This window comes from Neospora caninum, chromosome IX (genome assembly GCF_000208865.1).
Source record: "Neospora caninum Liverpool complete genome, chromosome IX".
Lineage (NCBI taxonomy): Eukaryota > Apicomplexa > Conoidasida > Eucoccidiorida > Sarcocystidae > Neospora > Neospora caninum.
Genome location: NC_018390.1, coordinates 2408434 through 2436418, shown reverse-complemented (window position 1 = coordinate 2436418; position 27985 = coordinate 2408434). Strand labels below are relative to the sequence as shown.

At 51.1% G+C, this 27985-nt stretch overlaps 3 protein-coding genes across 3 annotated transcripts; 1 reads left to right on the top strand and 2 right to left on the bottom strand.

Moving 5' to 3' along the window:
* Positions 1-1524: 1524 nt before the first annotated feature.
* Positions 1525-11371, bottom strand: NCLIV_041410 (conserved hypothetical protein; the record flags this gene model as incomplete). The annotated part of the gene is made up of 10 exons (XM_003881050.1): positions 1525-1652; positions 1909-3233; positions 4079-4666; positions 5746-5816; positions 6182-7618; positions 8033-8313; positions 8674-8916; positions 9964-10293; positions 10555-10688; positions 11088-11371. The coding sequence occupies 10 exons, from the start codon at positions 11369-11371 to the stop codon at positions 1525-1527; spliced, it is 4821 nt and encodes a 1606-aa protein (XP_003881099.1).
* Positions 11372-16622: 5251 nt separating this feature from the next.
* NCLIV_041400 (conserved hypothetical protein) lies at positions 16623-19756 on the top strand (the record flags this gene model as incomplete). Its single annotated transcript, XM_003881049.1, has 5 exons — positions 16623-16735; positions 16888-16969; positions 17243-17422; positions 18318-18533; positions 18980-19756. 5 exons carry the CDS (start codon positions 16623-16625, stop codon positions 19754-19756), a joined length of 1368 nt encoding a protein of 455 aa, XP_003881098.1.
* A 758-nt stretch (positions 19757-20514) lies between these two features.
* NCLIV_041390 (hypothetical protein) lies at positions 20515-26596 on the bottom strand (the record flags this gene model as incomplete). Its single annotated transcript, XM_003881048.1, has 7 exons — positions 20515-20590; positions 21457-21623; positions 22202-22327; positions 22943-23351; positions 23872-24490; positions 24795-24901; positions 25401-26596. 7 exons carry the CDS (start codon positions 26594-26596, stop codon positions 20515-20517), a joined length of 2700 nt encoding a protein of 899 aa, XP_003881097.1.
* Positions 26597-27985: the final 1389 nt, after the last annotated feature.

Genomic DNA, 27985 nt, shown 5'->3' with positions numbered 1-27985 from the left:
GCCAACATATGCGATATGTCTTCTTGAAGCCTACATGCAATAGACGTCCTCTCCTTAGTTGGGAATGACGCGCGCCTTCATCAAAGGGACTCGTCTGGTAACCTGGTTGGAGGGCAGCAGCCAGAATTTACCGACGTTGACAAATGTGTTAATTCATGCAGGGACACGCGAAAGCTCTGTACTTATCCGAATATCGAAGCACGGAGGACGTATCCGGACTGTCGCTGGGGAGGCTGCTGACTTTCTCAGGCCGTTCCGCTTAGTGTACGGCGACCAAATGTCTTGTCGCCGACAATCGTATCTTTACTACCCGGACTCACCTAAGGGAACGTCTTCGCTTATCGTGCGCCAAATTAGGTTCGAGAGTTGACGCTGCTTTTATCTACCCAAAAATGACATGCTGGTTCATAGTAGGGTTGCCCGCTATACACCTCTTTCATTTTGCCAGAGTAATAGAGGTTTTGCGACATTGCGAGGCGCAACAGTGCCTGGCGCCGTATCGTTTCAACATCCTCCTTGACAAAGTACATTGCAACCTGAAAATGCGGACGCTACGAAAACTGCTCACTACAGTATGCCCTCCTTAAAGAGCCCAACAATGCTTACCGGATGCGAACGAATCGCTTGCGAGCATCTTTTCCAGGGGGGCTTCCCGACTCATGCTGTTCTCTGTGTTGCTGTACAACACGCGGCTTTGCATCGAGTATACTTCCAATTATGTCAGATGAAGAACATGAGGGCAGCTGGGAATGTGATGAGAGAGAGTCATCATGAGGGAGGGACGAAATCCTCCGTGGTTCCTCATGGTTTTCTGGGGATACGCGGGTCCCGGCCTGTAAATCTGGCGCTCCTGTCATTCCCTGCTTTTGCACGGAGATGTTATCCCGTGTGGAAGTGGCGGTGCGAGAAGTTTTCATTGTGGACAGGTCGGCCTTAATTTGTAATGTGAAAGCAGACGGCGAGTCGGTTACTTCCGGTGATAGGAATCTGCAGTCAGTCAGCATGTTGAACACACACATCAGTCATATATGGATGATGCGTACGCAACTCTTAACTTTGTTCCTTGTAAGTCATCCATCGTAAAGTCTTGTATGAGGTAAACCCTGAGGATCCTTACAGAATACCCCAAGCAAATCCGACGTGTACAGTGTGGCGCTCGACTCCACGGCCTCCCTGCTTCAAAATCTACTGCATTTCGTCTGTAACTGGTGACAGAATATTGCCTAGGAACTATTTTCGACATTAAAACCGACATGGGCGTGACGACACCTACAGTGTTTGGTTCATCTACGTGTAGTAGCCGTGCGATATCCTAACTAAATGTGCATTACAATTGCGTATCTGAGGGCTACTCGATTTACCAGTGTTTCCAATCCCACTAGAAAGGTAAACCAAGTGCTGCAGCGGCATGGTTTCCTGACGTCTCAGTATGCCTCTTCCTTTAGGAAACGCTGGACTGCGCGAGGTCCTATGACTGCATCTTTGTGGTGGCTCCAAGCGAGCATGATCACCAGCTGGGAGGCGCTAGACTGCGGCTGCGGTGTATCCAGAGTCCTTCATATCACCTGCCTCACCCGTGAGGGTCTTCAGCTGGAATCCACTTCCTTGAGATCTGATCTCCGATATGGCTGGGTCGATGCATTTTTTTCTCGCTAGATGTTGTGTCAGGCAGTCCAGCCGTTTCGGCAGACGATGCGTTCGAGACATCTGCTCCGTGGAACCGCTTGCCGGCAGAAAGGTTCATGCTACCGGTGGGAATATTTAGAACACCGTGCCTCGTTGTTTGCTCAGTCAGAGGAGCAATTACTGTTGCAACGCCACGTTCGTTTTGGAGGCCCCATTTTCGTCGGAGCGACTCTCGGTGGCGGCAGTGATGCTCAGGGAGTCCTAATGCCTCACTGCTCCTACTTGCTAGCAGGGTGTTATACTTGAGCGTCTCGCCATGCAGGGTACCTAGTGCCCAGTGGGCGCGGTTCCGCACTCCTTCGTGCATCGAGTTGCTGTAGTAAAGGATCGCGTCAATTGCTCCAGCTTCGGCCAGCTGAGTTTCCACTTCCATACTGCCCTCTCCCTTCGCTACATTGCCAAGGCACCATGCGAGCTGTTCCATGACTAAAGGATCTTCGGTGGATAGAATAAGGCGTAGCAGTACTTCGACACCTTTGTGAGCAAGAAACAGTTTTCTTGTTCTTGCCCCTCCTGCCCACAGCCTTAGCAATGTCGCTGCAGATCTCTTCTCTTCGATGGTTCGAATATGGGTGCCAGCCATACAGTCGATAACCATGGTCACTGTTGCATCGTCCAGTAGGGCCAGTTGGCCTTGAACAGCATGACGCGACAGTTGACAGAGCAACTCTAGGGCTGCACAACGTACGGCTTCTAGCTCGCGAGGCATGCCGAGAGAAGAAGTTGCTTCCGTTGGAAAACTGGCTTCTTCAGATGCCCATGAGGAGTCCGCAACCGAGCAAACTTGCTGTCGTTCTTGGAGCTGTTGGTTTTTCAGAGGCGCTTCTGCTTCGGAGGGTATCATGGATTTATGCTGATGTTGGAGACACTTGTGGAGGACTTCCTGAAGCTTGACTTCTACCCCGAGGTCTAGGAGGGTTGCCGACAGCATTGGGGTATCACTGAGGGTCTGCATGGCGTGGAGGCTGGCTTCACAACATGATAAATCTCGCGTGGTAGTCCGGGAGACAAGAAGCGGGAGGAAACCAAGCTCAATGAAGCGGCTGCGCAGCTGATGATTAGCACTCAGTTGGACAACCGTAGCGCGGGCCTGCGTCTGCACTCCGACATGCTCTTCATTCATTATCTGCTTCATACGTTCGATCACGTGGTTCTCAAGAAGAGGCTGTACAAACTCGTCGCAGAGCGGCAAATACGATATCGCCCAGAGGACCTGCGAGTAGACTTCAGGCATCGTCGAATCCAGCACGACCCCAAGGACGGCTTGAAGGGAAGAACCCGTTAAAACGACGTCGCGGCAAGTAGGCCGTACAACAACTGTACTCAAAATCCCGGCAGCCACTCGCTGCACGTCTTTGCTCCCGCCTGACAAGGCGATGTCACACAGCGTTGGAACGAAGTCTTCTGCAGCCATGGTCCTCAGGATCGTTTCATTCGTTAATATGCTGTGCAGAGCGAAGAGTGCCCGTGTCTGTGCTGGGGGGTACAAGGGCGTTCGAATGATCTTGAAGATGCTGTCGACGATAACCAGATTCGCCACCACTTTGCTGCATTGTTTTGGAATACAACACAACACGGAGAGGCCACTTGACGTGCTATTGTCTCCAGCGGAGTGCGATTCATGTGCGACGATATGAAACTCTGTGGCGAGTACCAGCACATACACGTAAACGTATACCAGCATACACTTAGTTGTAGATATAAAATATTATGTCAGTGCAGATGGAAGTGAATATTTACGTTGATGTGCTGACTGAATACTAGGCATTTGTGAAGGCATTTCACCGTATCAAATCTCGTGTCATTTGATATATATCTGTCACATCCCTCCTCTGTGCGGCAACAACGGGCGCTCCGCGACGCCGACATAGTTACGTACGGGCCAAATTCAAATATGAGTCTGGCGGCGTAGCTTCTCCAGGGTCCTCCGTACTAGGGTCAGGCAGATAAGGTACTATACTACACTTTTCATTGGCGGAACCTAACTCCGAGGAAACACCCTGGGGGGACTCGTCCCCTCCAGAAGATTTCAGTAATTGCCAAGCATATGTCGTTTGCGTGCCACATTTCGTCAGTACATGAAGAGCACCGTAATCCCGAGAACGTTAGTGAACCTAAAATGCCCGGTGCAACATCCACGAGCGTTCCCCTTCGACAACAAAAAAGCGCTGGTGCTCTCTCTTCTTACAGCTGTCCACCATGATCGCCCCCTCAGGCTATACGTGCGGCCTCCATTCAGTTTAGAATATATTTTGGGTCGCTCGTCGAGAGAGTCCAAGGCTGTATCCGGAGGCCGCTTCAGCATGCTCTCCGTAGCTCATGTGCAGTGCACTTGTTCCTGGCCGAACGGAATTCCTAACCCACGAAATGCGTTGACGTGCGGCATGCTTACTCTCGTGCCTCCTCGTGGAGCAAGGCGACTCGAAGAAGCTCAGCGGTTTGCGTGTAAAGATGCTCATCCTCGATACCGCCTTCTGTAATGCTCGTTGCAATATCGATCAGGATTGGCCTCGCCAAAAAGCAGTCGAGAAGCTCGGGTTCGATACACAGGCAGTTTGCCAATGACAAAAGGGACACAATTGAGCCTGCTGAGTTCGACGAGGATGCGAATAGAGGCAAAAACTGCTTTTCCATAGCTTCCTTATCGAACACGTCCTTGAGTACACCCAATCGGTAAAGCGAAATTAGTGCCTCGACGACGCAGTTCAGCAACTCTTGATCGTCTAGCACTCTCCCCCACGGGTCCTTCAGGTTGTCCTCGAGATCCAAAGAGGAACTTCTGCGGTTTAACTGGGACGTGTTTCCCGGACCTTCAGGGACGGGAAGTTCGGATTCACAAGCGACGTCTGAGGGTGGTTTCCTCAGAATTTCTCGAGAGTCTGTTTTAGCGACAACGCTCGGTGTCGAATACTGTCCCAGAAGGTTGAGCAGGTCTAGAAGCAGTGGTCGTGGAATCAAGCTCTGTTCCACGAAGCGCTGACTGCAGGCACACAAACATTTCCGAGCAGAGGAAGCACCGGACATGAACTTACGTTATATACGTATACACAGCTGCTTGTTTGGAATTAAGCATCGCGAATCGCTGTCAGCGATTTGTAAAGCGAGCATCCACGGGGGCATCTCCTGTTGACGTTGAAGTCTCAGTTGAAGCTATCTCTTTGTCACCTTCCAGTAACCGAGTTGTTTTCCTGGGTCCGCAAGAGCAGAGACCAGGCTTCCGTCACTGAAGTCCGTAGGACGAACGGAGTGGCTGATACAAGCTGGAGCCACTTTGTTTTGCTTTCACGGAAGATTCAGTGACGCACTTTCTGCATAATTAGTTGTTTCCTGGTAGGCGTTCTATGACGACACCTGGCGTTCAGCGTCTGTGTAGGGAAAGTGTCATGGCTGCGCATGGATGCGAGTTAAAAGTTGAAGGCTGGCGTAAGAGTGGACGTTGCGGAGCAAACAGACGTATTACAAAATAAGGCGAAAGGTGCGTCGGCACTTTGTGTAGCGGAGGGCTGGTGTTGCGACTGTCGCTTGGAATGATGCATTCCCAGCGGATTACCGACAATTTGCTTCCAGGAACGTTTGAGAGCCTTGTCAGGGACTTGAGAACATGAAACGTGAGTGTCTTCGTGCAGCGCTCAGTCTTCACGTTATCGAAGAGCAGTTCGCAAACTTGCCGCAAATTGGAGTAAATCACCCTGGAACATTGCACAGTCGCACTGCTTCGGATACAGGGATCTACCGTTAAAGACGTCGTGCCGCTGTTCAAGGCCAGCGGCAAGTTCTCTGCACCCAAGCGAACGGCAGAAAGAATTGTTGGTTCAATCTGACGGGCAGCTCAGGTCAGGCCTCACGTTGCATATACACGAGCAATAATCACATCATCTTCGTTAAGGACGGAGCTCTTGAGCGTTCCGTCGAAAGGCTGCCGAAGGAGTCCCAGTGCGTGTGACGACATGCTCGTCTACCACTAAATCACGACTGCGTCATAAGAAACACTCACCAAAAGCGTTGATGTAAAGACCGTATCCCTTGGACAGAAAAATGCATATTGCAGACTTCACTCACCCTTGAACGTGAGGAAGAAAACAAGCGGCGTCCAACAGTTGAGCGAGAGGAAGGGCGAGGGATGGGTAACTCTGAAACGAGAACAGAATAAGTCGTCCATGCAGATGTATTGTGCAATGAGACAGCAAATTGTGTTTCGGTAAACAAAACAATTCGGTCAAGCTATTATTAGTTGCAGAGGAAAAGGAGAGCAACAAGTCGACCGTGGTGGTAATCTCCCAGATTTCTGCATATCCATTCCTGCCCAGGGCCGGTGCTTTCCTCGACAGTGGGTGTCGATAAAAGAAGCGCGACTTTGAACCAAGCGGCCAAGTAAGAAAGGCACAACTGATAAAGCGTGAATAAAGAAGACCGCGAAATGCACTATCCGTCCTCGCTCGGGATCATGAACCTGGCTGAAAACAGGAATCCGGAATTTTCTATGAACATCACTCACCTTGACATCCTTTAAGAGTTTTTCGAGGATTCCCATGTAGTTGGAAACATGGCCGACTGTTGCTGGGTGACTGAGAATGTGGCAGAACATGAAGTAAAAGTCTGTTGGATCTTCTGCTGAAGCCACGACTTCGGCCGAGAAGAAGCGAGACATGAAGTCCGTTTTCCCCAGGTACTGGCACACCAGTGGATCGTTTAGACTTTGGCGAATCGTCGCTAAGCACTGCTGCTTCAGAATGGGACTCGCGGATGTGTCGAGGAGAATTTCGCAGAGGCACTGAGTATAGTTCTCGGCCATGAAGTGGTCAAGAGGCAATCGAGCGTGGGGGAAACCGCGGCTTATCTCGGCTCGGCGGTTTCTGTCGCTGGGGATGTGGCTCCGGGCAAACAGCTGTTCATTGGAGGGTCCATACTCGGGAAGGGAACCCTTCCGTTCTGATGCCCTCATCTTTGTACCGTGCGCCACGAGGCTCGTAAAAGCCACGACCACACTGGACTTGACAGAGTCGACAACAGATCGCCCCAGGGCCATCAGACTACACGCTAGTGCTCGAAGACAGAGATCGTCCATTTGATCTATATTGCTCGCGTCTTCAGTAAATGATTCAATTTTATACGCCAAACGCCCTTGGACAGCTGCCGACGCGTCATAGAGAAGGGCACACAGACAGTGGAGCCCGAAGAGCTGATTTGTAGCCGCACCCCTTGAACGATGCTTAGCAAACATCCCATCTGCCAGTCTCACAGAGTCCCGATAGGAGCTGTGAAGCTTATCGCCTGGCTCATCTTCTCTACAGCAACGCAACACGGGAACTGCGAGTCCCTCTGGATTACGACGCGCCATCTCCATAGCGATCCAGAGACCGTTGAAGGCGCACTCTTGGACCGCATCGTTATTCGAGTCACACAAGTACAACAAGGCAGCAACCGGCTCCAGCTCCTCATACTTGAGAAAACTATCTTGGTCCGAAATAAGCTTCACGAGCATTCGAGCACAGAGGAGTTGAACTGCCTCGTCGGGACGATCAGCTAGGCATACGAAAGGGAGGTAAGCCTCATGGGCGACTGCCAAGTCCGATGTGTCCGGGTCACTCAAAAGAGTAGCAAGCGTCGCCAGGGCGTCTCGAGCAGCAGCACTGTCATGTGGAACTGAACAGAGCAGTAGCAACGAATCTATCATCTCCTTTGGATGAGTGCTTGCGAGATTCGTTAAAAATGCCTGGGCCTGCTCGCGAACGATGTCGTCCGTCAGATGAAGACTGTCGAGGTATCTTCGGACAGCCGGTGCCTCGTAGCCCTGTAGCGCCTGTTTTCCAGTGACGTTAGCAAAGAATAGCTCCGTAAGGTTGCTTGTCATTCCGTCCTCGGAACAGATGCCAATGATCAACACATCACGGACCCACGCTGCCCACCGCCCTGTCGCCTGCTTGTGGAAGGCCTGCACCAACACAAATCAGCAAATACAAAGCAAGCACCAGAACTAAAGCAAAACGAAGTGGTGAATCTATGAAAGCACCATTGTACTCACTTCGAGGGGAAAACTGTATACACGCCCAACGAGTGACGCGGGCGTATGAAACGAGGGTGCGATACGATGGAGAGGTCCTGACCAGCTTTTAAAATATAGCAATATCGTGTCTCGCTTGAAATACGTAAACAAAGAGAAGGCACGGTGTTTACATGTAAAGGAATGCTCCAGAAGAAGCATTTGTGTGTATAGATGTGTTTCTGTGTCCGAATTCGCTCAGGCATTTCTGAATTCTCACGGGTGGTCCAACACGAATTCCTGTCCATTAAGTTCATTCTAAGAAACTATCACTGGTTTTTGAGTTTCAACAGCTGGATCCGTCACCTTCTGAAGAGAAAGGAAAACAAACGCCCAGGCCGCGTTAAGCCGAACTTCATTCCAAACAGAGTTTGAGATTTCGTGCAAGGTCGCCAAAGTCTCCTCTTTTAGGAATTCAGGAAAGTTTGTTGGATTTTTCGCCAGATTGGCTATGGTAGCACTCTCCCACAGAAGCGCTTGCGGTGCGGTATGAGGTTTGAAAATCCGGAGGATCGGGATTATGCCTGTCTTCTGAAAGAGTTTTGAGTGTTCCGAAGCGTCCGCGCTCATCTCACATAGCGATGCACCTGCCAGGCACAACAAACTTTCCCGAAGCATCCCGAACATGGTCTCCTAGAAAAAGTCGATTATACTACAGAACTGAGCTTCTTCATTCTTCTCAGCATCCAGTGACTCTCTATACACGGTACACATCAACTCTCACCCCCCCATGACACACGGAAATACCACAGAATTACAACTCGACAGAAATCACGCTGACCGGTGTGTGCATATATATATATATATATATATATATTTATTTATTTATATGATGAACGAGTGAAAATAGGTAGCTGTGTTGCCGTTAATTGGAAACCGCTCTACCCGGTCACTACGCCGGTTTATCGGCTTTCCTCTCCCTCAAACGAAGGCTGTGGTTTTCTCACTGCTGAACTCTTGGGCGACAGGAAATCCGCCAGAAACCGCATCTACGAGGCTTTCAATCCAACCGTCGATGTGCTGCTTTTCTTCGTCCTGGTATAGCGGCACCAAACAAGCCTGAGCTACGGCCGCCCGAGAGACAACACCCTCATCTGTTTTCTTGCCGAGCTTGATCATCAGACCCACAGCGCCCTCATCTGCCAGGTATCTCAGTGAGGCTTCGCGGTGCCGGACGGCAACAAGGATCCCTGATTCAAATGTTAGAACACCACACTCAATGCGCGTCACAATGCATTATTTTTTGTTTACACCCCTCATGCGAAATAAGCCAAATGTCGTATCTAAAGGTAAACAACTCGATGGTGGTGAATCTGCATCGAGACGTTGTGTCTCCCCTTAACACATTTACCGGATCGACTTGTTTCTTGCACCGCTAGCGAATGATTGTGTCCTGATAAAGGCACACTGCGAGCTATTTATGCTCGTGTAACATCATTATTCCAGATTTCTGATGTGGCGTTCAGATACCCGACGGACTGATGGTACGGCACACACTGTGTTTATGGTGGTGTGTAGCTGTTGATGCCATGAGTGCATCTCGTGTGCCGGAAACATTCCAGATGCAACAGAGACTAGTAAAGAACAACAGGAACCAACGCATGCTTCGTCACAGGATAGAAAAACACAGCGCCAAGTCTAGGCTCGCGCGCGGGTGTGCCACACAAACCGATCAAATTTGTAGCCGGCTTGGCTCCTCGGAATATTTGGACGAACAAGGAATTGAATTCTCATTTCCACATAGCGTTCGTGCAACACACTTGCATTTCCAACGTATCCCACCTTCCGGCGCATTACAGGAGGAAAGAAAAACACCGGCTTAAAGGTATTCCAGCGGTGTCCTTTGTGATAGTGTTGTTGGGCTAGTAGCATTCTCGTCCCTCAGGTGCTACACCGGTGAGGAAAGTCATCTTCAGTTACGAAAAAACAAGCACATATGTGTATCCACGGACTAACTGCCTCCACTCACATTCCACTGTAGTATTCTCGGTTCCGATATCTACTCATGGGACAAAACGTTGTATGGAAGTCGAGATATCTGTTTGAATTTCGAATGACGGATTCCCCTTGAAAACCAAATGTGGGAGGACACAACTAGACAGGTGTAACTTTGTGACATGTGGTGAGAGGGAATGAAAGCGATGACCTTGTAGCACTCACTATTGTTTACGTGACGTTGTGTCTCAAACATAACAAAGCAAATACGCCCATATTGACTTTGGTGGTTATTCCTTTACCTGGTAACTGTTCAAGCATCTCGTCATTTTGCAGGCAGACGTTTAAAACGGCGGCGAATCCGTCGGCTGCCATGAAAGCGTCAATGGAGCAATCGCTGTTGAGAACTAAGTGTCTGATGTACTTCAAGACCATTAACTTTTCTTTGATACGGAGGGACGTTATCTGTCCTGCAACGAATTTGATGAATTTGTCTTCTTGTTTGAGTTTGGTCTGGAGGATTTTGAGCAGGTCGGAAAAATCCTGGCGGAATTCACTGTTTTCTTGAGATGGGTCCTCGCCGATTGAGTTTGTTTCAATGATCAACCGTAGGAAATTTGGATCGAAAAGAGCTGCTCAGACCAGACATTACGGAGAACACACAAGAGTCCAAGCTACCTGGCGGTGTTTACTCACCTCGCAACAGTGCAAGTTGCGTGATCCTTAACCGGTCGCTTTGTGCAGCGACCGCGTTGTTGACGTTCGTAGATTGCGTGATAATGCGAACATGTTGTGAGGGTTACGAAGCAATACAGTGCGCACAACACAGAACTATATCACAGTGGAACCACTCCTGGAGAGCAGTGTATCTCGACGCCACTTCTGTCGCTAACCTTCGTTATCATCTTCTACACAGGCTGCAGCCGCTGCACCATTTCCAAGAGCGTCATCTTCATCATCCTCTTCTTGGCGTGCCAGCTCTTCTTCCGTTTCCTCAACGATGCTTGGCATAAACAATCGCAGCCTCCTGAAGGACACCATTGAGTTGTACACACTACCGGAGACAGGATACTTCGAGATTACCTGAACAAGGACTCCAACAGATATTCCACCAGGACAGCTACCACGACAAATTTACTGAGTGCAACGCATGAAGTGGATTTTGTTTCCAATTCAGTTAAGGCCCTGAACAACCAAATTCTATAATCAGTGTTAACGAACAGGATTCAATTCCCCCAGTGAAAAACGTATTGGCCGTCAATCGATTGCTCGAGGACCATGGAATTGAGACAAACAGCGCCTGTATAAGGCCGAAACAGACTGAAACTCTGCCTCTTTTGCGGCCCTGAAAACCGTCAGGACTCGCCTGTTTCGCTGCGAAATGGTTGCCGGTGGAGCATTTGGAGGCCATGTGTACGTCCCCTACGTGAGAGGTTGCTGTTGTTTAAAAAGAGTCGCCTCGCCTTTGTCTTCCCATCTTCCCTTTTCCGAGCTTGAGACTTCGCCCGGAAGCTGAGGCAGAAGGCCTTCTTTGTCTCCTGACGTGGCGGCTGCAAGCTGTTCCAGTAGACTGTCCGCTTGACTGGCCCCTGAAGCTTCGTTTTCAGGCTCCTCGGCGTTACTAGGTGAAGCCTCTCTCTTTTTGTCAGCATCAGGAATAGCCACATGCGCTGGCTGATCGCCTGCCCCATGGCTCTTTCTTTCCGACATGGTGACGATTCCGAACAGCGAAAGGTAAACGTACACTCAAAAGACCTCAATGGGGAGCCGGAGGCTCATCCCAAGACGAACAGCAATCTCCGTCGCATGACTTTGTGCGGTTCAGCCATTAGTGGCGATTCAACACCACTGAGCGGCCGTCCCCTGCTTCGACGCTTCGGAAGCTCACAACTGTTCATTTATCGACGGTACTAGCTAGCAGGAGAGAATGAACAAAACCCAAATCGAAGGCGCTCTCACAGGGGGGCGTCACGCCACCGAACCAGCGGCACCCTCCATTCGACACATCACACTGTAATTGATAGAATTCTGGAAAACGTAGCCATACGATATGCGGCAACATTGCCTGCATTTGCATATCGTCTATAGCCAGGGTGGACGGGTGGGGAAAGTCCAATTGACGCACACCTTGGGCAAGCGTCTTCGTACGTATTTATGTGTAAACATACATGGTAACAGCTGAAGGTGGGGAGACCATGCTGGAACGCGTTAGCCTGGTGATAAGGTTCATCTCCAGCTGTTTTATTAGAGATAATTCTAGTACCATTGGAGCCCGCTCTGTGGTGTTGGTCAGTCAGACGAGTGATTTGTCCTCTCTAATGACGTGTTTGAGAGGCCTAGATCCTTCAAAGTCGTGTCGGTCACTAGGCGACACGTGGGCACGCGGTCGCCGTCGAAGGTGTGCATATCCGAGGAACGCAGTAGCTATAGTAAGTGAATATGCCAGATATAGGCGCGGTAGAACTTGATGAACACTTGTGTGATGGATTCTCTATGCCGCAGATCGGCAGTCAGAAGTCACTGGAATTTAGTTTTATTTTCCGGAGGAGGGGTTTGATTTTTAAAGTATCCCTTGACACATAAACTAGCCACAAGTACAGGGTGCACTGAAAGCTCTTTAATGGCCTAGCAGTCGCAGGCAGCACTCGACCCAATCAGTCGCATGCAGAAGTACATGTCACAACCCCGCACAGCCCATTAAGCCAGAAATCGATTTCTCGCCTCTGCGGATCATGAATGTGTTCAGTGGGTTTTAACGTGCACACATCTTGGAATTGTGGGTAAATGTAGTTCCCTGGAGCATATCCAGACTGGTCCTGAGCCTGTAGGTGGGCAACGAAGAGCCAAATAGTCCATTCTGATGTGGCGTGAATTGCAGCGAGTGGCCCCACCCTCAAACCGTTGCAAACACATGAGACTGTTTTTTGGCTTGTAATACGTTGCGCTTCTAACGCTGGTCTCACACGATCAACTGGACACTCTTAGATATACACACACAGTATACGCAGACATACTGAACCTCCATGCAAAGCCTTCTCTCTTAAGGAAATCATAGCGCCCTGTTTCAAGACGAAACCCCGGCACGTTTAGACTCCACAGGCCCGGTATGATGGAGTTGCAGCCCTAAGCACCGAGGAGCTGTGAGACACAAGCTTTTCCGAGCCGAGTATTCTGGAGTTGCAGCGGAACAAAGGACGATGCATCCGGAAATAACCGATCACCACTGTGCAGCCGGCCGCTCTACTGTTCGATGTTGGCTTAATGCCGATGTAATTGAAGAAACTGGTGGCGGTTTTTGCTGCATGGTGCCATCTCTAAATACCTTTCTGGCTCCAGAAGCAGCATTAAGCGAAAGCCTACGTTACCTATCCTTTCTCAAATGCGAGAGCTTTTCACTGTTGCTTTTGCTTTTATTCGCAAGCAGTAGGGTTAGTGTCAAAGCGGAGCAGCATCGAGCTGCGTTGCACACCGCCATTACAGTCGATGACACTTCGCGGATAAAAAAGTATTGAAGAAGAACGCGACTCCGCTGTATCTGTAACAACCGGCGTTTCCACACTCTCCGCAGTATGCATTCCTCGTAACCATAGAACATTTTCAAATGTGTAGTGCCAGTGGCAGGCCAGGCACCTCAGAGTCCACTGGATTGCTGTCCCTTTCCCTATCAGAATGGCCTTTCCATGGAAGAGGTGATGGAGCAAGAACCACCACATCCTCGTAAACAGAACACGCTGCGACCCTCGGTGAGTCCAATGTCGTCGGGGGGGATCCGGATGGCATATGCTGCAGGCAGGGTGCCGCGCTAGCTACGGGGACTAGAAAACGATTCCACTTGGCACAGTAAATTGGTCTTTGGCATCGCAGAATTAACTTTGGGATGGAGCTTGGGCAGTGTAATCTGAATACGTGGGCTGAGGAAGACATGCAACTCGCTGTATCGACTTCTTAGTGACATCCCGCTAAACCTTTATGTTATTCCTTACAGATGCAGGTATCAAGGGAATTCAGCCAGAAAGCGATGGTTTACGAATCGGTGAGACCCAATCGACGTCATGTTCAAGTAATGTTTACGGCACCGACAAAAATAGTGTCACGTTGCTTCACTTTTGAATGTAGACGTGTCTTATGCTGTTCTATGACAACCGCACGATCCCGGCCGAACGCACCCAAGCTGCGGGGGTGGCGTGGTAATGGACAAGTAGTTGAGTCGCCATAAAACTGTCAACGAATGCCGAGGGAAAGGGATTCATATCAGGGGCTGTCGGAAACAGCCCTCGGTTGCCCACGCAAAGTAGCGCAACTGTTCAAATTGGGCTAAGAACACTAGTATGGGTACACGAAAATGAAGAAGTAGACATGTCTGGGTGGTTGCCCTGAGAAACCTGTGTGTAGGAACTGGTGAGACTCAAAGCGGCAGAAGATGTTGAGGCGAAGACCAAAGCAAAGGTACAGCAGCTGTGCGCTCAGATTGACGAACAGAGAAGTCAATATGCTATGCTGGAAAGAGACCACCAAGAACTGAAGACACTCTACCAAACGTGCAAAGATGATCTCGAACGACGTCTGCTACACCAGAAGTGTCAGTATGAAGTAAGCACTTCGAGATTAATTCTAGAGCGGAAACGCCACTGACATTACTTTTCCGTTGAGGGCAGCTCATGGCACCTCTGTGAGTGCGGGTCACCTTAACCGATACCTGAATTGACAACCTGTCCGGACGACACGCATCGACGAAACGGACCGATGCCAGCTCGTGCATATCAACAAGTTTTGCCGTGAAACGTGGCCACAATCTGTTTTTGAACAACACTCCCAAAAGGAAGGGACCGAGACTCTAATAACAACGCGAAGCAGAGTAGACAGTGCAGTACTACTTGTACCACGCTTTTACAGGTTGCATGCATTAACTGAAGAAACACGGCCTGAGGCATGTGTACAAAGCTGGCATCTTGCTTTGGGGCGATCGGGTTTCTGGGCGTTTTATACGGCAGGACAGAATAGCTGGGTTGATGAAGCAGTTAACCCAGTTGGAAGAAGGAGCACGGGACACGGCTGAGTTAGAAAAGCGAGTACAAGAACAGAACTCAAATTCGCAGACATGGAAGTAAGAACACTATTCCGCATTTTGTGTGATCTGCATGTTTCGTTTTGGAAAAAAAAACTACCTCTACTAGGGCAATATCGCATCAAGAACAGACGGCCGTTTTGTGACGCAAGGATCTCCATATCATGAAGTTCAAACGATATTTAAGTGGAAAAAACGCGCATGACGCATAGGCCTAAGTGAGATAAGTAATCTGGAGTAATCACTTGTATTTCTGGAGTTACCCCTCACACACAAGGCAGTTAAAATTTGAGATAGGCGTCATTTTTTAGGCCGACGGGTTATTCAGCAACCGACTACAACAGCCGAGAACTAGTCAAGTATTCCTAGGGAGAATCGGTGACCAACAACGTCTGTGAGGTCTATCAACTGACATTCCCTCCATTAAAAAGGAGGGAACGTGCTCGAGCACGCAACATGCGTACAAAGGCCTACATGAACCGTGTGACTGGAAAGCAGTTAGCGGCCGCTGAGGAGTGCGTATATACTCGACACTTCGATAATGTTCCCCTCTCTTGCATATTTAGGGCACAAAATGCGGTTCTCCGGGAGGAGCTAGAGAGGCTGGTGGATGAACAGAATGCACTGCAGGCCAAGAACAGCAAAGAAAGAGAGACACTCCGTGGTACGGAAAGGCTTCGGACCTGGGCTCCAGAATCTTAGCAGGTTGTCTTAACGTAGGCCTCTCTCATCAAAGACAGTACTTCTTTCCACGTCGCCATTAAGTGCCATGCGCTCACCCTCGAACGTTATGACACCTTAGCCGTGGGAGGAAACCTCGGCAACCTATAAGCTCTCCGCAGGGTACAGCTCTGTCCCACCCCACGATCCGCGGGAATCTGGGATCGGCTCGTCGACCTGTTCAGAAAATACTTTCACTGCTTTGTTATACTGATTCTTTTTGTGGTGCGTACCCTGCCAACCGGGAGACTGCATAAACGTCTGGTGTAGTTGTGGAAATCCGTGCAAAACGGAGACCAAAAATTGTGGGCCTGAAGAAATATCATGAGTTCCACCCATGTCTAAGTAATATCGCCCCATGGGGATACTCGCCATTGCTGTTGACCGTATTGTCTTACCCGAATGGAGCGATACATGTCTCTATTTTGAGTTTGTCACGAACAGTTGCCTGCACTACAGTGGTGGCACGGAAGCGGCGCGCCTTTTCGGTTTTGATGCAGAAGAGGCTGCACGCCACCAGGCGTCTATGATGGAATTTCAAGCTGAAAACGAGCGACTTACGCGCCAAGTTGAGAAACTGCGGAAAGAGTGAGAACTCGCTACCATACTAATTCCGCGTTGTCAATTCCCAATAGGATCGGGCCTTGCGTATATGGCACTCATAGTGCAATGTTTCTGAAGTGGAACCATTCCACATTGTGACGAATGCAGAGTGCAACTGGCATCCAAACGTTACCACAGGCGGTCCTTGCGTATTCCGTTTGACCATGTATTTGTGCTGACGAACTGCCAGTCGGTGAGCAACTTGCTACCAGTGGATTCTGTTGCACGCTCACTTGATGCACTTCTCAGTCACGATTCAATTCCTCAGCCAGTGCCAGCTTCCTTACGAACGAAGTATAAACGCGTACCACCTGCTTTCACTCAGTGCCATATTTTGTCGTAGGAAGAAGTCCATCATCCGCGGCCAGACACTGGCATGTTATGTTGAAGTGGCTCAATTGATCCACGCCATGCAGGGCACCTGTTCTCAGCATTCCTGGCATGCTTTTGCGCAGAGCAACTGCCCACGCAACAAAACAAGAAACCATTCAGAGCCATCGAGAAGCCGAGATAAGAGATATAAGCCAGCAAGCTCAAGCAGCGGAAGCTGAAGCGCGCGAGGCTCACCGGAGGATGCAGGAACAAGCAGAAGCCTTCTCCCAGCAGCTTCAACAACAGGAGCGGACGTCAAAACGTAAACTTCAGGAGGCCCTAGAGGCCTTGGATCGTCAGGCACAACTCTCCCAGTAAGCGATTGGTCTAGGTCACTCTGATTTGAGTGTGGCGTTCATATCATGGACGTTAGTGGAGTTCGATGAGGCATACTTGAAAGAGATCGCGAGAGATGCAAGACGTTTCATGATTCTGTTTTCGGAAAAGTATCTCCATACTTCGACAGAAAAGCGGAGTCGGAGCTGCTGCGTCAAAAGCGAGATCACGAGGAAAAGATGGATCGCGTTATGGGAGAGGCTGAGGCCAAGGTAGGAAGTAAATCCCATCGTGGTTGGTCGTTCATGTCCGGCGGCACTGTCTATGTAATTGGTCATTGTTACACTTGAATGCGTAGTGAACCGGTCGCTGAGGGGATCCACTCTGCGTTGACAAAACAGCATACACATGAGTAGACTACGAAGGCAGTGCTCGCTATGGCTATGCAGATGAGATGATGAAAGATTCGCAGAAAAATCGTGTGGGTACGGCCCGTCAGGGAGACGAATGCAGTTTAAGCATCGATCCTGCTCCTTGTTTGGCAGATAAGGCAACTTGAGACAGAGAAACGTCGAGCGGCCGAGGACGCAGCTCAGGAAGTCTTAGCCCTCAAGCAGGAAGAGCACCGGAACGCAACAGAGATAGAAACTTTGCAAGAGCAGTGCCAGCACCTCGCTATCCAGCACGCTAAGAGCCTGGCAAAGGCTGAGCAGCTAGCGAAACAGGTTAGTGGTGAGAATAGACGAAGATCAGGTTTCCATGTGAGGCGCGTCACAGTTTTGGGAACGTCTTGCATATTTCATTGTCTCGCCCTCAGTGCATGGTTTTTGAAGCAGCGGTTTGTTGTTCTGTTCACATGAGGAGGCAGCACCCCACATTTCGCACAGTGCCAGCGAACGCCATTAATCGGGCTCCAGATCGACTTTGTATGCGCGGATGTTGAACATCGACGATAGGTTGAAGAGACCGTGTTATGGTGTGAGGCATTCAAAGTGGCGTCCTCGCTGACGGGACCGCTGCTATGCCTCAACCACAGTATTTCCATCCAGCATAAGCAGTTTCGTCCAGTAAAGCGTGGACGTGCGATCTTGCTACCCGCTGGAGCGCCTGGGGAAGAGCCACAAAGAGACAGTATGTGACAGCCGTCTGCTACAAGACCTGTGACACTGTTTCGCAGCAGGAGATACCTGAAAAGCATGTAGATATGATGCTTGATGTTTACAAAGCAACCAAAGTAATGGGGAAAATCTGCCCCCTAAGGAAACTGCCGAATCCAAGAGGCAATCAAAGAAGACTCTTGGCGGTCCACAGGGCATTCTTGAACAATGTTGGAGGAACTATTTGAGTACCGGGCGTTCATGAGCAGCAGCGGGAATAGCGACGGTGTGTTTTAGTTGATTGTTCATGTGTCCAACCAAAACAGTGGAGGCAAATCCCCATTCTATCGGACGCAAGTTGAAGACGGCTCGATACAGAATATGAATCAATGGTTCCACTTTGGGTAGACCGACGTTCTTTAATACTGCATGACACCGAAATGACACCCGGGAATGTCACACACAACTATCGGCACCCCAGATATGAGCTCGGATTGCCGTTGCTTTGGTTGTACACCACCAGGCAGAAGGAGTCCAAGCGGACTGTGAACGCCGGCTCAACGAACACAATCGTCTCCTGGCTGACTTCCGGGCACTTGAGGAGACGCATCGTGGGCTCTTGATGGACACAGAAAGCCTGAGCAGGTCGAAGGAAGAAGCGGAGACCATCGTGGTGGAATTACGGGGGCAACTAGCTGAAAGGGAAAAGAGGATAGAGCAGCACAGGATGGAAAATGCGGTGAGGCTCGTGTCTGCTGTCCCTTGTCACCGCACCTCTGCTGTTTGCCCGGAGGCCGGTTGCTTGAACAGTCCCGTAATGTGTAGGTAACGGTCGCATTCCTACGAAATAGTCCCGCAACACTCCGCCTATTCCATGATTATCGACACCGCCTGGGAAAGAAGACAATGCTTATTCCGTCAGGACGACATTTTTGAGCCCTGGCGCAGGGGCAGCAAATGACAACTGTACTCCACTGTCAGACGTTTCGCCACAATTTTTTGTGAGGGTAGTAAAGTCGCAGATGGGCCACATCGACCAAAAACAGAACAGCACAGTACCCTCATTTCCACAAAGTTAACAGAGTCTCGAGCGCATTGCCATTTTGTGCGCATTTGGCAACGTTCTCATGGAATCAGGGCGTACTCAGTTGCCCAAGCAGGGATTGCTCTAAGTGCTGTCTCCAGGCCCTTCAACAAGAAATCAAGGAAAAAGAGGCCGCACGCGAGGATACCAAACTTCAGCTGCAGAAAGCGGCAGCTGAGGTTGCGCAGCTGAAGAGGGTAGCTTGCTCCAAATTGTCTTCAGCGCGAAGAAAAGAGGAAAGGCTACGAAGGAACATCCACATGCTGGTAGACCGAGTCAATCAAGTGATGGCTGAACGCAATGGGCTTTGGCAAGCGTTGCTGAAAGTAAAAGACGACTATGACGTCCATGCTAAACAAATAGAATCACAAGCTGCCGCACGCCTGAGTCTTCCTCTTTCCACTTTGGCACCGTCGATGACCGAGCCGCACAGCTTCAGCAGCAGTGGCCACGCGACCACTGCTCAAATACCTTCTCGCTCCACGTCCCTCCTGCAATCCGAGTTGCAGAGCCACTCCCAGCCGTCGAGTGGCCCAGTAACTGTCTTAAGTCCGTTTTTTTCCATCCCCGGGGATTACACCGGGGGAGGCACCTGCCGTGAAGGTGGCTCACAGGAGGGGCCCCAACCGACGACAAGCGTCGATAGTGCTAGCGTATTTGCACCTGCGGCTGGTGGTGCTGCATGTATGCCTGTTTGGGGCCCTTCCTCAACTCCTCTGTCGTTGAATGGAGAGAAGACTGGAAACATCATTTCGAGCTCCTCGGCCGTCGACGGAATGCTCGCATCTCCAACAGGCGGACTGGGTTTCTTTGACAGCGTCCTGGGAGGTTTGAACCAGAACGATAGTAAGGGCATTCCGTTACAGGGGTGCGTGTAAGGGACATTTTCCCTTTCCTCAGAATGGTTGGTGGCTAGATTCGGACGGGAAAAGTCAACGGAGCAGCGGAGTCATCATTGCTTCCCTCTCTAATCAAGGTTTGTTTTCTAAGCAGTAAACGACCTCCTACCGTGTTATCAGCACCGTAGGACCCCAAAACGCCATCGGTGTCGTCAGAAATCTCAGCAGTTCTTTTTTCGACAGAACCCCGATATCTGCTTCAGCGCACCAATCTAGGACACTCAGAGAGCTGTCACAGTACAGGCAAGAGAGCTGATGACACAACGTCGACGTCCCATGTGCGCCAATAGCAACGAACCCAACTAATCTTCCACCTAGGAAGATGTATCGCGAGAACACTCTCGACAGCGTTACGTCCAGAGCAGGGAGAATGCGGTCAGAGAATCAACACCTGAGACAGCATCCTGTGGACAGGTACACCGGGAGAGAGCGCCCAGCTGAACACGCGTTTTAACCGGACATGTAGACTCCGCAGCGTTTCACCCTACATTCTGACTGGGAAATCACCGCAGTCTGCGCAGTATAGATACGCGTCTCTCACGCGATACATGATCAACTTCTAGTGCTATGGGCGACACGAGATTTGCAGGGAGCTGGAATCCAATGGGTAGAGGACAGAGTACGTTAAGGGATAGATTGTCAAAAAGTCGTGGATTCCCACTTCTGTTGCGTATGGTAATGGAAACCGCTCGTCGTAGCACGAGAAAGGCGGATGCACGGGGCTCGCCTCTGTGACTCTAAATGAAGTCCCGGCGACTATACCGCGCCTCTTCCATGGCCAGTTCCTTGTCGACACGGCAGCTAGCAGCGGTACTGGGATCCAAACATAAGAGCAGCCGTTGTAATGCTGTACTGTGCGTGGAAATAGATTATCGGAAGTCATCCGTTTGGGATTTTCGTCGTCACGACTCGTGGTTATGTTCGGGAGACTGACTGGAACAGATGCATAGGCTGAAGGAATAATTGCTGTGTAAGCTCATGAGAGGTGCGCTGAGTGTGAATGACATCGGGACACTACCCGCTTGCTAAGGATTACACTCGTGTCACGCACACGTTTTCGGGCGGCGAATGCTGCGGGGTGGAAACGTCCAAGCCGCTCTTGTCAGATCGATTAGATTTGGTCTCTTGCACACCCACAGATTTCACGACTGTACGATCGACAACGTCTCTCTATGTTTGGCCCTTCCTCGATCCGAAAGTGTACCACGTCACAGGCAATTCTGGTTGACGATACTCCAGCATGTCATAAACGCTCTTCGACGAGTTACAGCCCTCAGATTCAGATAATTGGCCACATGGAGTATACTACTCCCGCCCATCGTGTTCCAGTTGACTTTCAGAACACAGGAAAACACGACATGCTCAGCAAGCCGAAGGCTGTCGCCTTCTTGCTTCTCGTCTGTATCTCCTGTCCCCGCAACAGAAGACGAATCTGAGTGTTTGTTTTGCCTCACTACAGCGCGCCGTTAATCAGCCTACTCAACTCAGCGGCTCTCGCCCGCTCCTCCTCCGGTTCGACAATACAATTTTGCCAGTCTGCCAATTCCGGGCGTTCAATGAGTTCTGCTATAAATTCCCGGCCAAAGTTCATTGGCAGCCTAAAGCCCCTGCCACCGCCGCCTGTCTTCGACCCTGAGCCAGCAGCAGCCCCTCCGTTTCTAGAGGATTGCTGTACATACAGGAAACGCTCGACGAGCTGTCCGCTTGCAGTTGAGAGACCAGGCAACTCGATATAGAAGTACGCGATCTCTGTGCCTGGCGCCCGCGAGGCAAGATCCGAGAAGGCCAATGCATTCCGCTCAGATGGGAGAGATTCAAAAGAAAGTCCAGCTTTGTGGGCTCTTTTCTGAAGACGCCAGGGGACAAGAGGAAAACAAAACGACAACCCCCGTCAGACACCTTTCCGTGGTGCATACTCGAAGCAAAGCCAGCACGCGAGCACAAATTACAAAACGCCGCCACAAATTCCGTAACCGAATGGATGCTAGCAAAAAGGGATGCAGTAGTGACTTGCTGGGACGTCGAACGACAGCAGTACGCCGGAGACAACCTCATCGGAGAAAAAAACAATCTGCTGATCGCAGGTGCACCGACATGTTGCAGCCTGGTTTCAGCACCACGTAAAACAAGCAGTGCTCACAAGGCAGAAACCGTACGATGCTTTACGAGAGCCCAGTTTCCAAAGAAGCGCTTGCCATGTGAAGAGAGCACAACACTCCAGTTGCTTATTTATGTCTATGGCAAGCACCTACTACTAAAGATCCGACAACTACGGGCTTCCGGACAGCATCATCAGCAATCCTATCTTCCGCTGCGTGTATCGCCCTGCTCACCGCTCTATTTACATATTTGACTTCACAGAACAGTTATCTTGCTTTTCCTCCATCAACGCCATTCTGGCTTGCAGCAAGACGTCTCTCTTACCTTAAAAAATTCAACAGCTCGAAGGCCTTCCGCACGCGAGCACGGGATGCACTGAATTTGGGTGTGCATCGCCTTCGTTGTCCTCATAGGCACATATCTCTCATATACGATGCAGTCGAGGTTTTCCTACACACAGTCCACAAAGGCGCACAAGGCGATTCAGAATACACACACCTGTTCGTTTCTGTAGTGGTTGGATTGCAGCCCCCGCACCTCTACATATTAACACTGCCCCACGTGTATCGGCATTACAGGAAAGAACAGAATTGATCGGTCACATCGCTAATACGAGACACTGTTCGTTTCTGTGAAAGAAAGACATTCTAACATACGCTTAAAACCTTTAAAAGGTGACAACCACTACGCAATTCTTGTGGAAAACAAATGACGCTGAAACCGGTTGCTTTAATTGGAACGGAAAGCTTCGATTTCCGCTTGAATCATCGTATCTCCCACTCTAGTGGTGCCTTATGTAAACCTATCGGCCAACGGCGTGTTTTCCTAGAGTCATATTCAGTATCCTAGATACGGTAGTGTCTCTGTTTATTCGATTTGAGGTATACAGTCCTGGATCGCCACGCCACGTAAAACCCCATGCGGAATAGGACGGGCGGCGAAATCTTATAGTGGGATGAACATGCCGCTCGAAGGTAAGCATACCCATTCTCAGCGCGCTGCCCGACCTTCACGACGCATATCAGAACTGCCCAACGGGGTCTGGACCAATGAGAGGGATCTTACTTTTTGGCGTAAAGCTCTCCTATAGGCCTGAACATAGCGCCCAATTTCCGCGCGAACTTCTTCCGTTGCAAATGCAACCGACGGAAAATGAGTGATCGGGATAATCAGCGCATGCAAAGCATGGACACCACCCTTAGGCGCTGCAACATAACAAGTGTCTCCTACACTAGCCACAAGGTGTTTCTCGACTTTGGGATTTGCCAAACAAAACCAACAATCCGCATGAGGCTTCGTCACGATTGACGACCCCGGCTTTGGTGGCGGAGGAACGCCGTCCTCTCGGATCTTGTGAGCGAAAGGAATCTTTTCTCGCCACATGGCAACACGCAGGACTCGGCGGCCCGCTTCCAGCTGACCGGACGCCTCGACTGCTTTTTCGGCGCCCTCTGGAGCAAAATAAACGACAAACCTGTGGACGGGAAACGCAAGAACCGACACTGGAGAAAACGTGAACTGGAAGGCGAAGACCGCAGTTTAAAGCTTTGCACGCACGAAGCCTTATGACGGACCCGCAGCACGATGACAGCAAAGGGACGTTACATTCCTCCTGCAGAGCGCGAGGGCATGCCTCACCGAAAAACACCCCTGTTTGTTTGACAACGTAGTGGAACTGTGGTGTGCTTGTTCGAGGACTTTCTCAGACTGGAGGCTCAACCCGCAGTAATGATACAAGTACGGTTTGACCATTTTCATAATATGCGTGCATGGCTCTAAGCCGCTGAGTCCATGTGTATGTCTGTATGAGCAGATACTGAACTGTTTCTAATTGCCTGTAGATATCAAACGCGATCTGTCCACCCTGTGTACGAGAGGGCGACGGCGGGACTACGAAGGCACACCCCATGCATCCGTGTGATCTATCAAAGTGTGTGGCCACATCCAAGAGCGAGGGAGACGGGTATTCATCTTTCTCATGGAATGTGGCTTACGCTTTTCCAGTCCCCTGGGATTTATTCTCGGGGTTTCGGGGGGCATAGATGAACTTGACCTCTCCAAAGGCTCCCATAACTCTTTCTAGAGATTGGTCGTCTACATCGTATGTCAGGTTGCTCACGCACACCACGCAGCACCGACGAGGAGGCCCCTGAACCTTCTGTTCGGGGTTCCTGCGTGGCCCAAAGGGTCGGCCGTGGTTCGGCTGCGGAAATGACGTTGCGGGTGGATTTGCTGAATCATCGTCCAAACACTGAGCGCTTCGCAAGAGTTCCCGGCGCAAAGTGGCGGAACTCATTCTTTCTAGCACATCAACAGCGTCGCCCGAACCCCCACAAAGTTTACGATCGGGAGGAAGAAGTGAAGAGATAGGATTGCAGGTAGCATCCGGCGGAAGAGCAAAGAGGGTTGTCTCAGCCTCATCGGCAGTAAGAGACGGAGAGTCGCCGGTCTTCTCTGTGTTGGCGGAATCCGCTGAGGCATCGGCTCGAGCTAACGCAGGGAAGAGGGCGGCTCGGATCTCATCCAAGGGCGTCAGCTGAAGTGCATGGATTGGCTTCCTCTCCGGTTCCTTGCTCCCTAGGGTCCCTAGCGCTATGAATTTCATGGTGTAACCTAAGAGAAGGAAAGCCATGGAAGAAGAGTCGAAGCGCGCAATGCAGAGCAGCAGATAAGGGAAGGCCGGCAGCAGCGGCGTCTGACCGGCGACTCTGGAACGACTCAGGGATGGGCTGCAAAGGTGAAAACGGCCTCGTAGCCTCTCAAACGAAGTCGCTCCTCCCGCATGCGACTGGCCGAATTGGTCGGACAGTCGCCAGTCGTCCCAGCCACAGGTACCCGTGTCAGCTCGGCATTCTACAGTACGGGTGTGCAGACAGGCTTGTGAAAGCTCACCCAAACGATGGCGGTCCTGGCTTACCAAAGCGTACGCCGCGAAATGCCGGTCGGGGGTAAAAGAGACCTGCCGAAGCGGCGATGACATATCGGGGTTCTAGGAAGGCTGCAAGCTGGGCAGGCGTAGAGCCGCTGAGGCATGCGGATCCGACAAAGGGAAGAGAAACGCGGACAACCTTACCGAAGGGATCCGTCATGTCAGATCTGTCTAGGAGAACGGCGAGCCCACCAGACGCTAACACAGCGCGCTAGAGAGGCCGAAGCACGGATGCCCGAGAACGGCTGTCGCTTCAGGCGGCCTTCGGCAGAGACTGTGGGCGAAAGCGTTCCCTTCATGTCTCCGGGGACAAAGCACCGGCGTTTAAACGGGAGACGGGAACGCGAAGGACACACAATTACACGGAACGGACGCTGGGACACCGCATACGCCGAAACGCCCGCGCGACTTTCCTACGCTCACGCAAGATAGAGTAACGAGTCCCGCGTATGCCAATAAAAGCCAGAGGCGCACAAATAAATGGAACGCGTTGAGCAAGTGCTCAGGCATGGCAGACCGAAAACGCGTTTTTTACCGGTCACAACAGAGTCAGGCGGGATCCATTTTCGAGGACGCAGCATCTTTTCCACCTACCTGTTTCTTGCCTCCAAATCGCCTAAGGCCACTTGTGCCTTTGCCAAGAGCTGGTTGAATTCCTCCTCTTTCTCATTTTGTTCGCCCGGCAAACACAAACCACGCCAAATGCCCTCCGGCCATCGAGAGCTGAGCAGGAGATCAATTCGGCCCCGCCATGCGGGACTTTCTCCCACATCGATCATCTGCCTCAGAGCGTTTGCGGAAGAAGTACAAGGAGGCGAGGAAGAGGACGACGGGCGCAAGAATGGAACACAGCCAGAGGCAGATAACGAAGAGGGGTGAGATTGACACATATCATCGGATGTCGGGACGGATGGCCCCCCTCCTACAGCTTCTGCTTTCTCCTCATCTAGGCGGCGACGCTTGACGCTCGTAGGGTCTGCGAGGGAGGGACTATCCGCACCATTTCGCCATCTCGTCTTGGCCTCGTTGTCATCGCCTCCCGTTTTCCCCTCTTTTTCGTCCATTTCTCCTTTGTGGCCTTTATTCGCGTCGCTCTCGGGCATCCCAAAGAAGGCGACGTTCAGCCCCGCAACACGGGCAAAGCCTGCTGCTCCCAGCCAGTAGACGTTCCGAAAAAGCTGTACAGGCGTGAGTGCACCTGAGGCATCCACAGAGAGATCTGCCACCAGAGTCCCTGTGGAGCTGGAGGGTTTCTCGCACCTCCGTGGCGAGCCGGATTCAGCCTCGATCGATCCAGTTGCCTCGTCAACGTCGCGACTAGAAGGCGCGTCTTGGTGGTCCTTCAAAATCCCACTCTCGCCGAGGCCGTTCTCGGTATGAGAGTCTCCTTCCTGGCACACCGGTGCTGGGCCCGTGCTCGTAGCCACCTGCGCAGCTAAGCATGCAACCTCTTCGTCGATGAAGAAGAGCGGAAAAGGCAAGGATCCAGATAAACTCGCAAGTGCCTTCATCTGTTGACCGTAACGCTGTCTGAGAAGAGAGAGGAGACGGCCGGCTTCCTCTGTGACGTCGCCTTCCTCACGCTCTTTCTTGATAGAGGACGAGCCGCATTCGTCGCCGGCATCATGCGCATCGTTTCGGTTATCATCCGGCTGACCGAAAAAGGCTCCACAGCATACGATGGCCGCGAATGGACCCTGACGATCTTGGATTCGTTTCAGGAACTTTCCCAGCAGCGCGAAAGAGCCGCCGACATCTCCGCAAAGCAGAATCCGCGAAGCATTGGCCATGGCGAGAAGCGGTCTTTACCAAGGGAGGAATCCTTAGGATTTCCTGCGCGTCAATCAAGACCAGACAGTGCGGGTCTCAGGCAAACGCGGCAAAATCCAAAAGTTAGAGGAAGAGGCGGCGAGCAGATAAAGCAGTGAAACCGGAGTCGGCCACGTATTTAGAGACTCTGACGCCAGTTTCGGCGCATCCGGCGCGAGACTTCGACGTTCGAAAGAAGATGTTCAGCTTTCTGACCAGAAGCAATTGCTCCGTGGGCGAGGAAAACGATGTCGAATGCTCAGGCAAGAAGGAGCGTGAAGCAGAGACAGGACCGAGTGTCGTGGAGAAGGAAGGCTCCGGCCGACGACTCACCTTCGGCAACCCCCTGTAACCAACCTACACATGCTGGGAAATGCAGAAGTAAACCCACCTCTTCGAAAGAAGGCGAACGGAAGTGAACACCGGCGAAGAGTACGGCCCGACCAAATAAAGTTCACAGTGGAAGGACCCTCGGATCTGCTGATGGCATGCGCTGACCCCTGCTGGGAAAGGAAGGATACCTTGTCAGAAGTTTTGTCCAGCAGGTGCCAGCACAACAGCGAACTCGAACCCTTTCGAGTCAGACGGGAAAGAGAAGAAGATATACAGTTACTTCGATCGAACGGTGTGGACTCCAGAGAGCGCGCTGGAAAGGCGAAGTTGTTGTTCCTGGTTCGCGAAGGGTATCGACAGCGAGACTTTGCGCATGCAGTCGGCGCCAGGACGGCGTGCGCGTTGCCGCCTGTGCTGTTTCGGCCACACACCTTTCGGCGAGTGGTTGAGAAAATCTGCGAAAAAAAAACCGTTGATCAGGAAGCATCGCTCGACACGTCGTTCAGAATGATCTCAGGAGAGAAAGGGAGACGCTAGTCCTGGATTTTTCCGTTCAAATCCTCGATGGAACATGGCATCGGCGTGCCGAGAGACGGCGAAGGGAAGACAAACGTAGAAAAGCAACGACTCCCGTCCGCGCACCGGCTGTGTCTCCGTTGCTGTCTTGCCTTTCTGCTGTCAACTTGAGTTGTCTCTACCGTTGTTTTTTCATGCTAGGGCTTCTTCGCCACTCGTCTCTTCATCGCGGACAAATATCCTCTCTTTTGACTCGACAGTTGCCACTCCAGCTGTAGACCACTGACTGTCTCCAGAGACTGCTGAATCTTCGTTTTCGTCGAAACCCTCATTTCCATGTATACAGTCGGAAAACCTGTCACTGCGTTGTTTGAATCCTCCACCACGCCAAGGGTCTCCACAAAAGGTTTTCTTCCATGTCTTGTCCATTCTTTTCCTTCCGTTGCTGCACATGCTCTTCGCGTATCGTCGTCTCCCTTCGTCCTGCTCGCAGTCACTGCGCGGCCCAGGCTTTTTGGGGT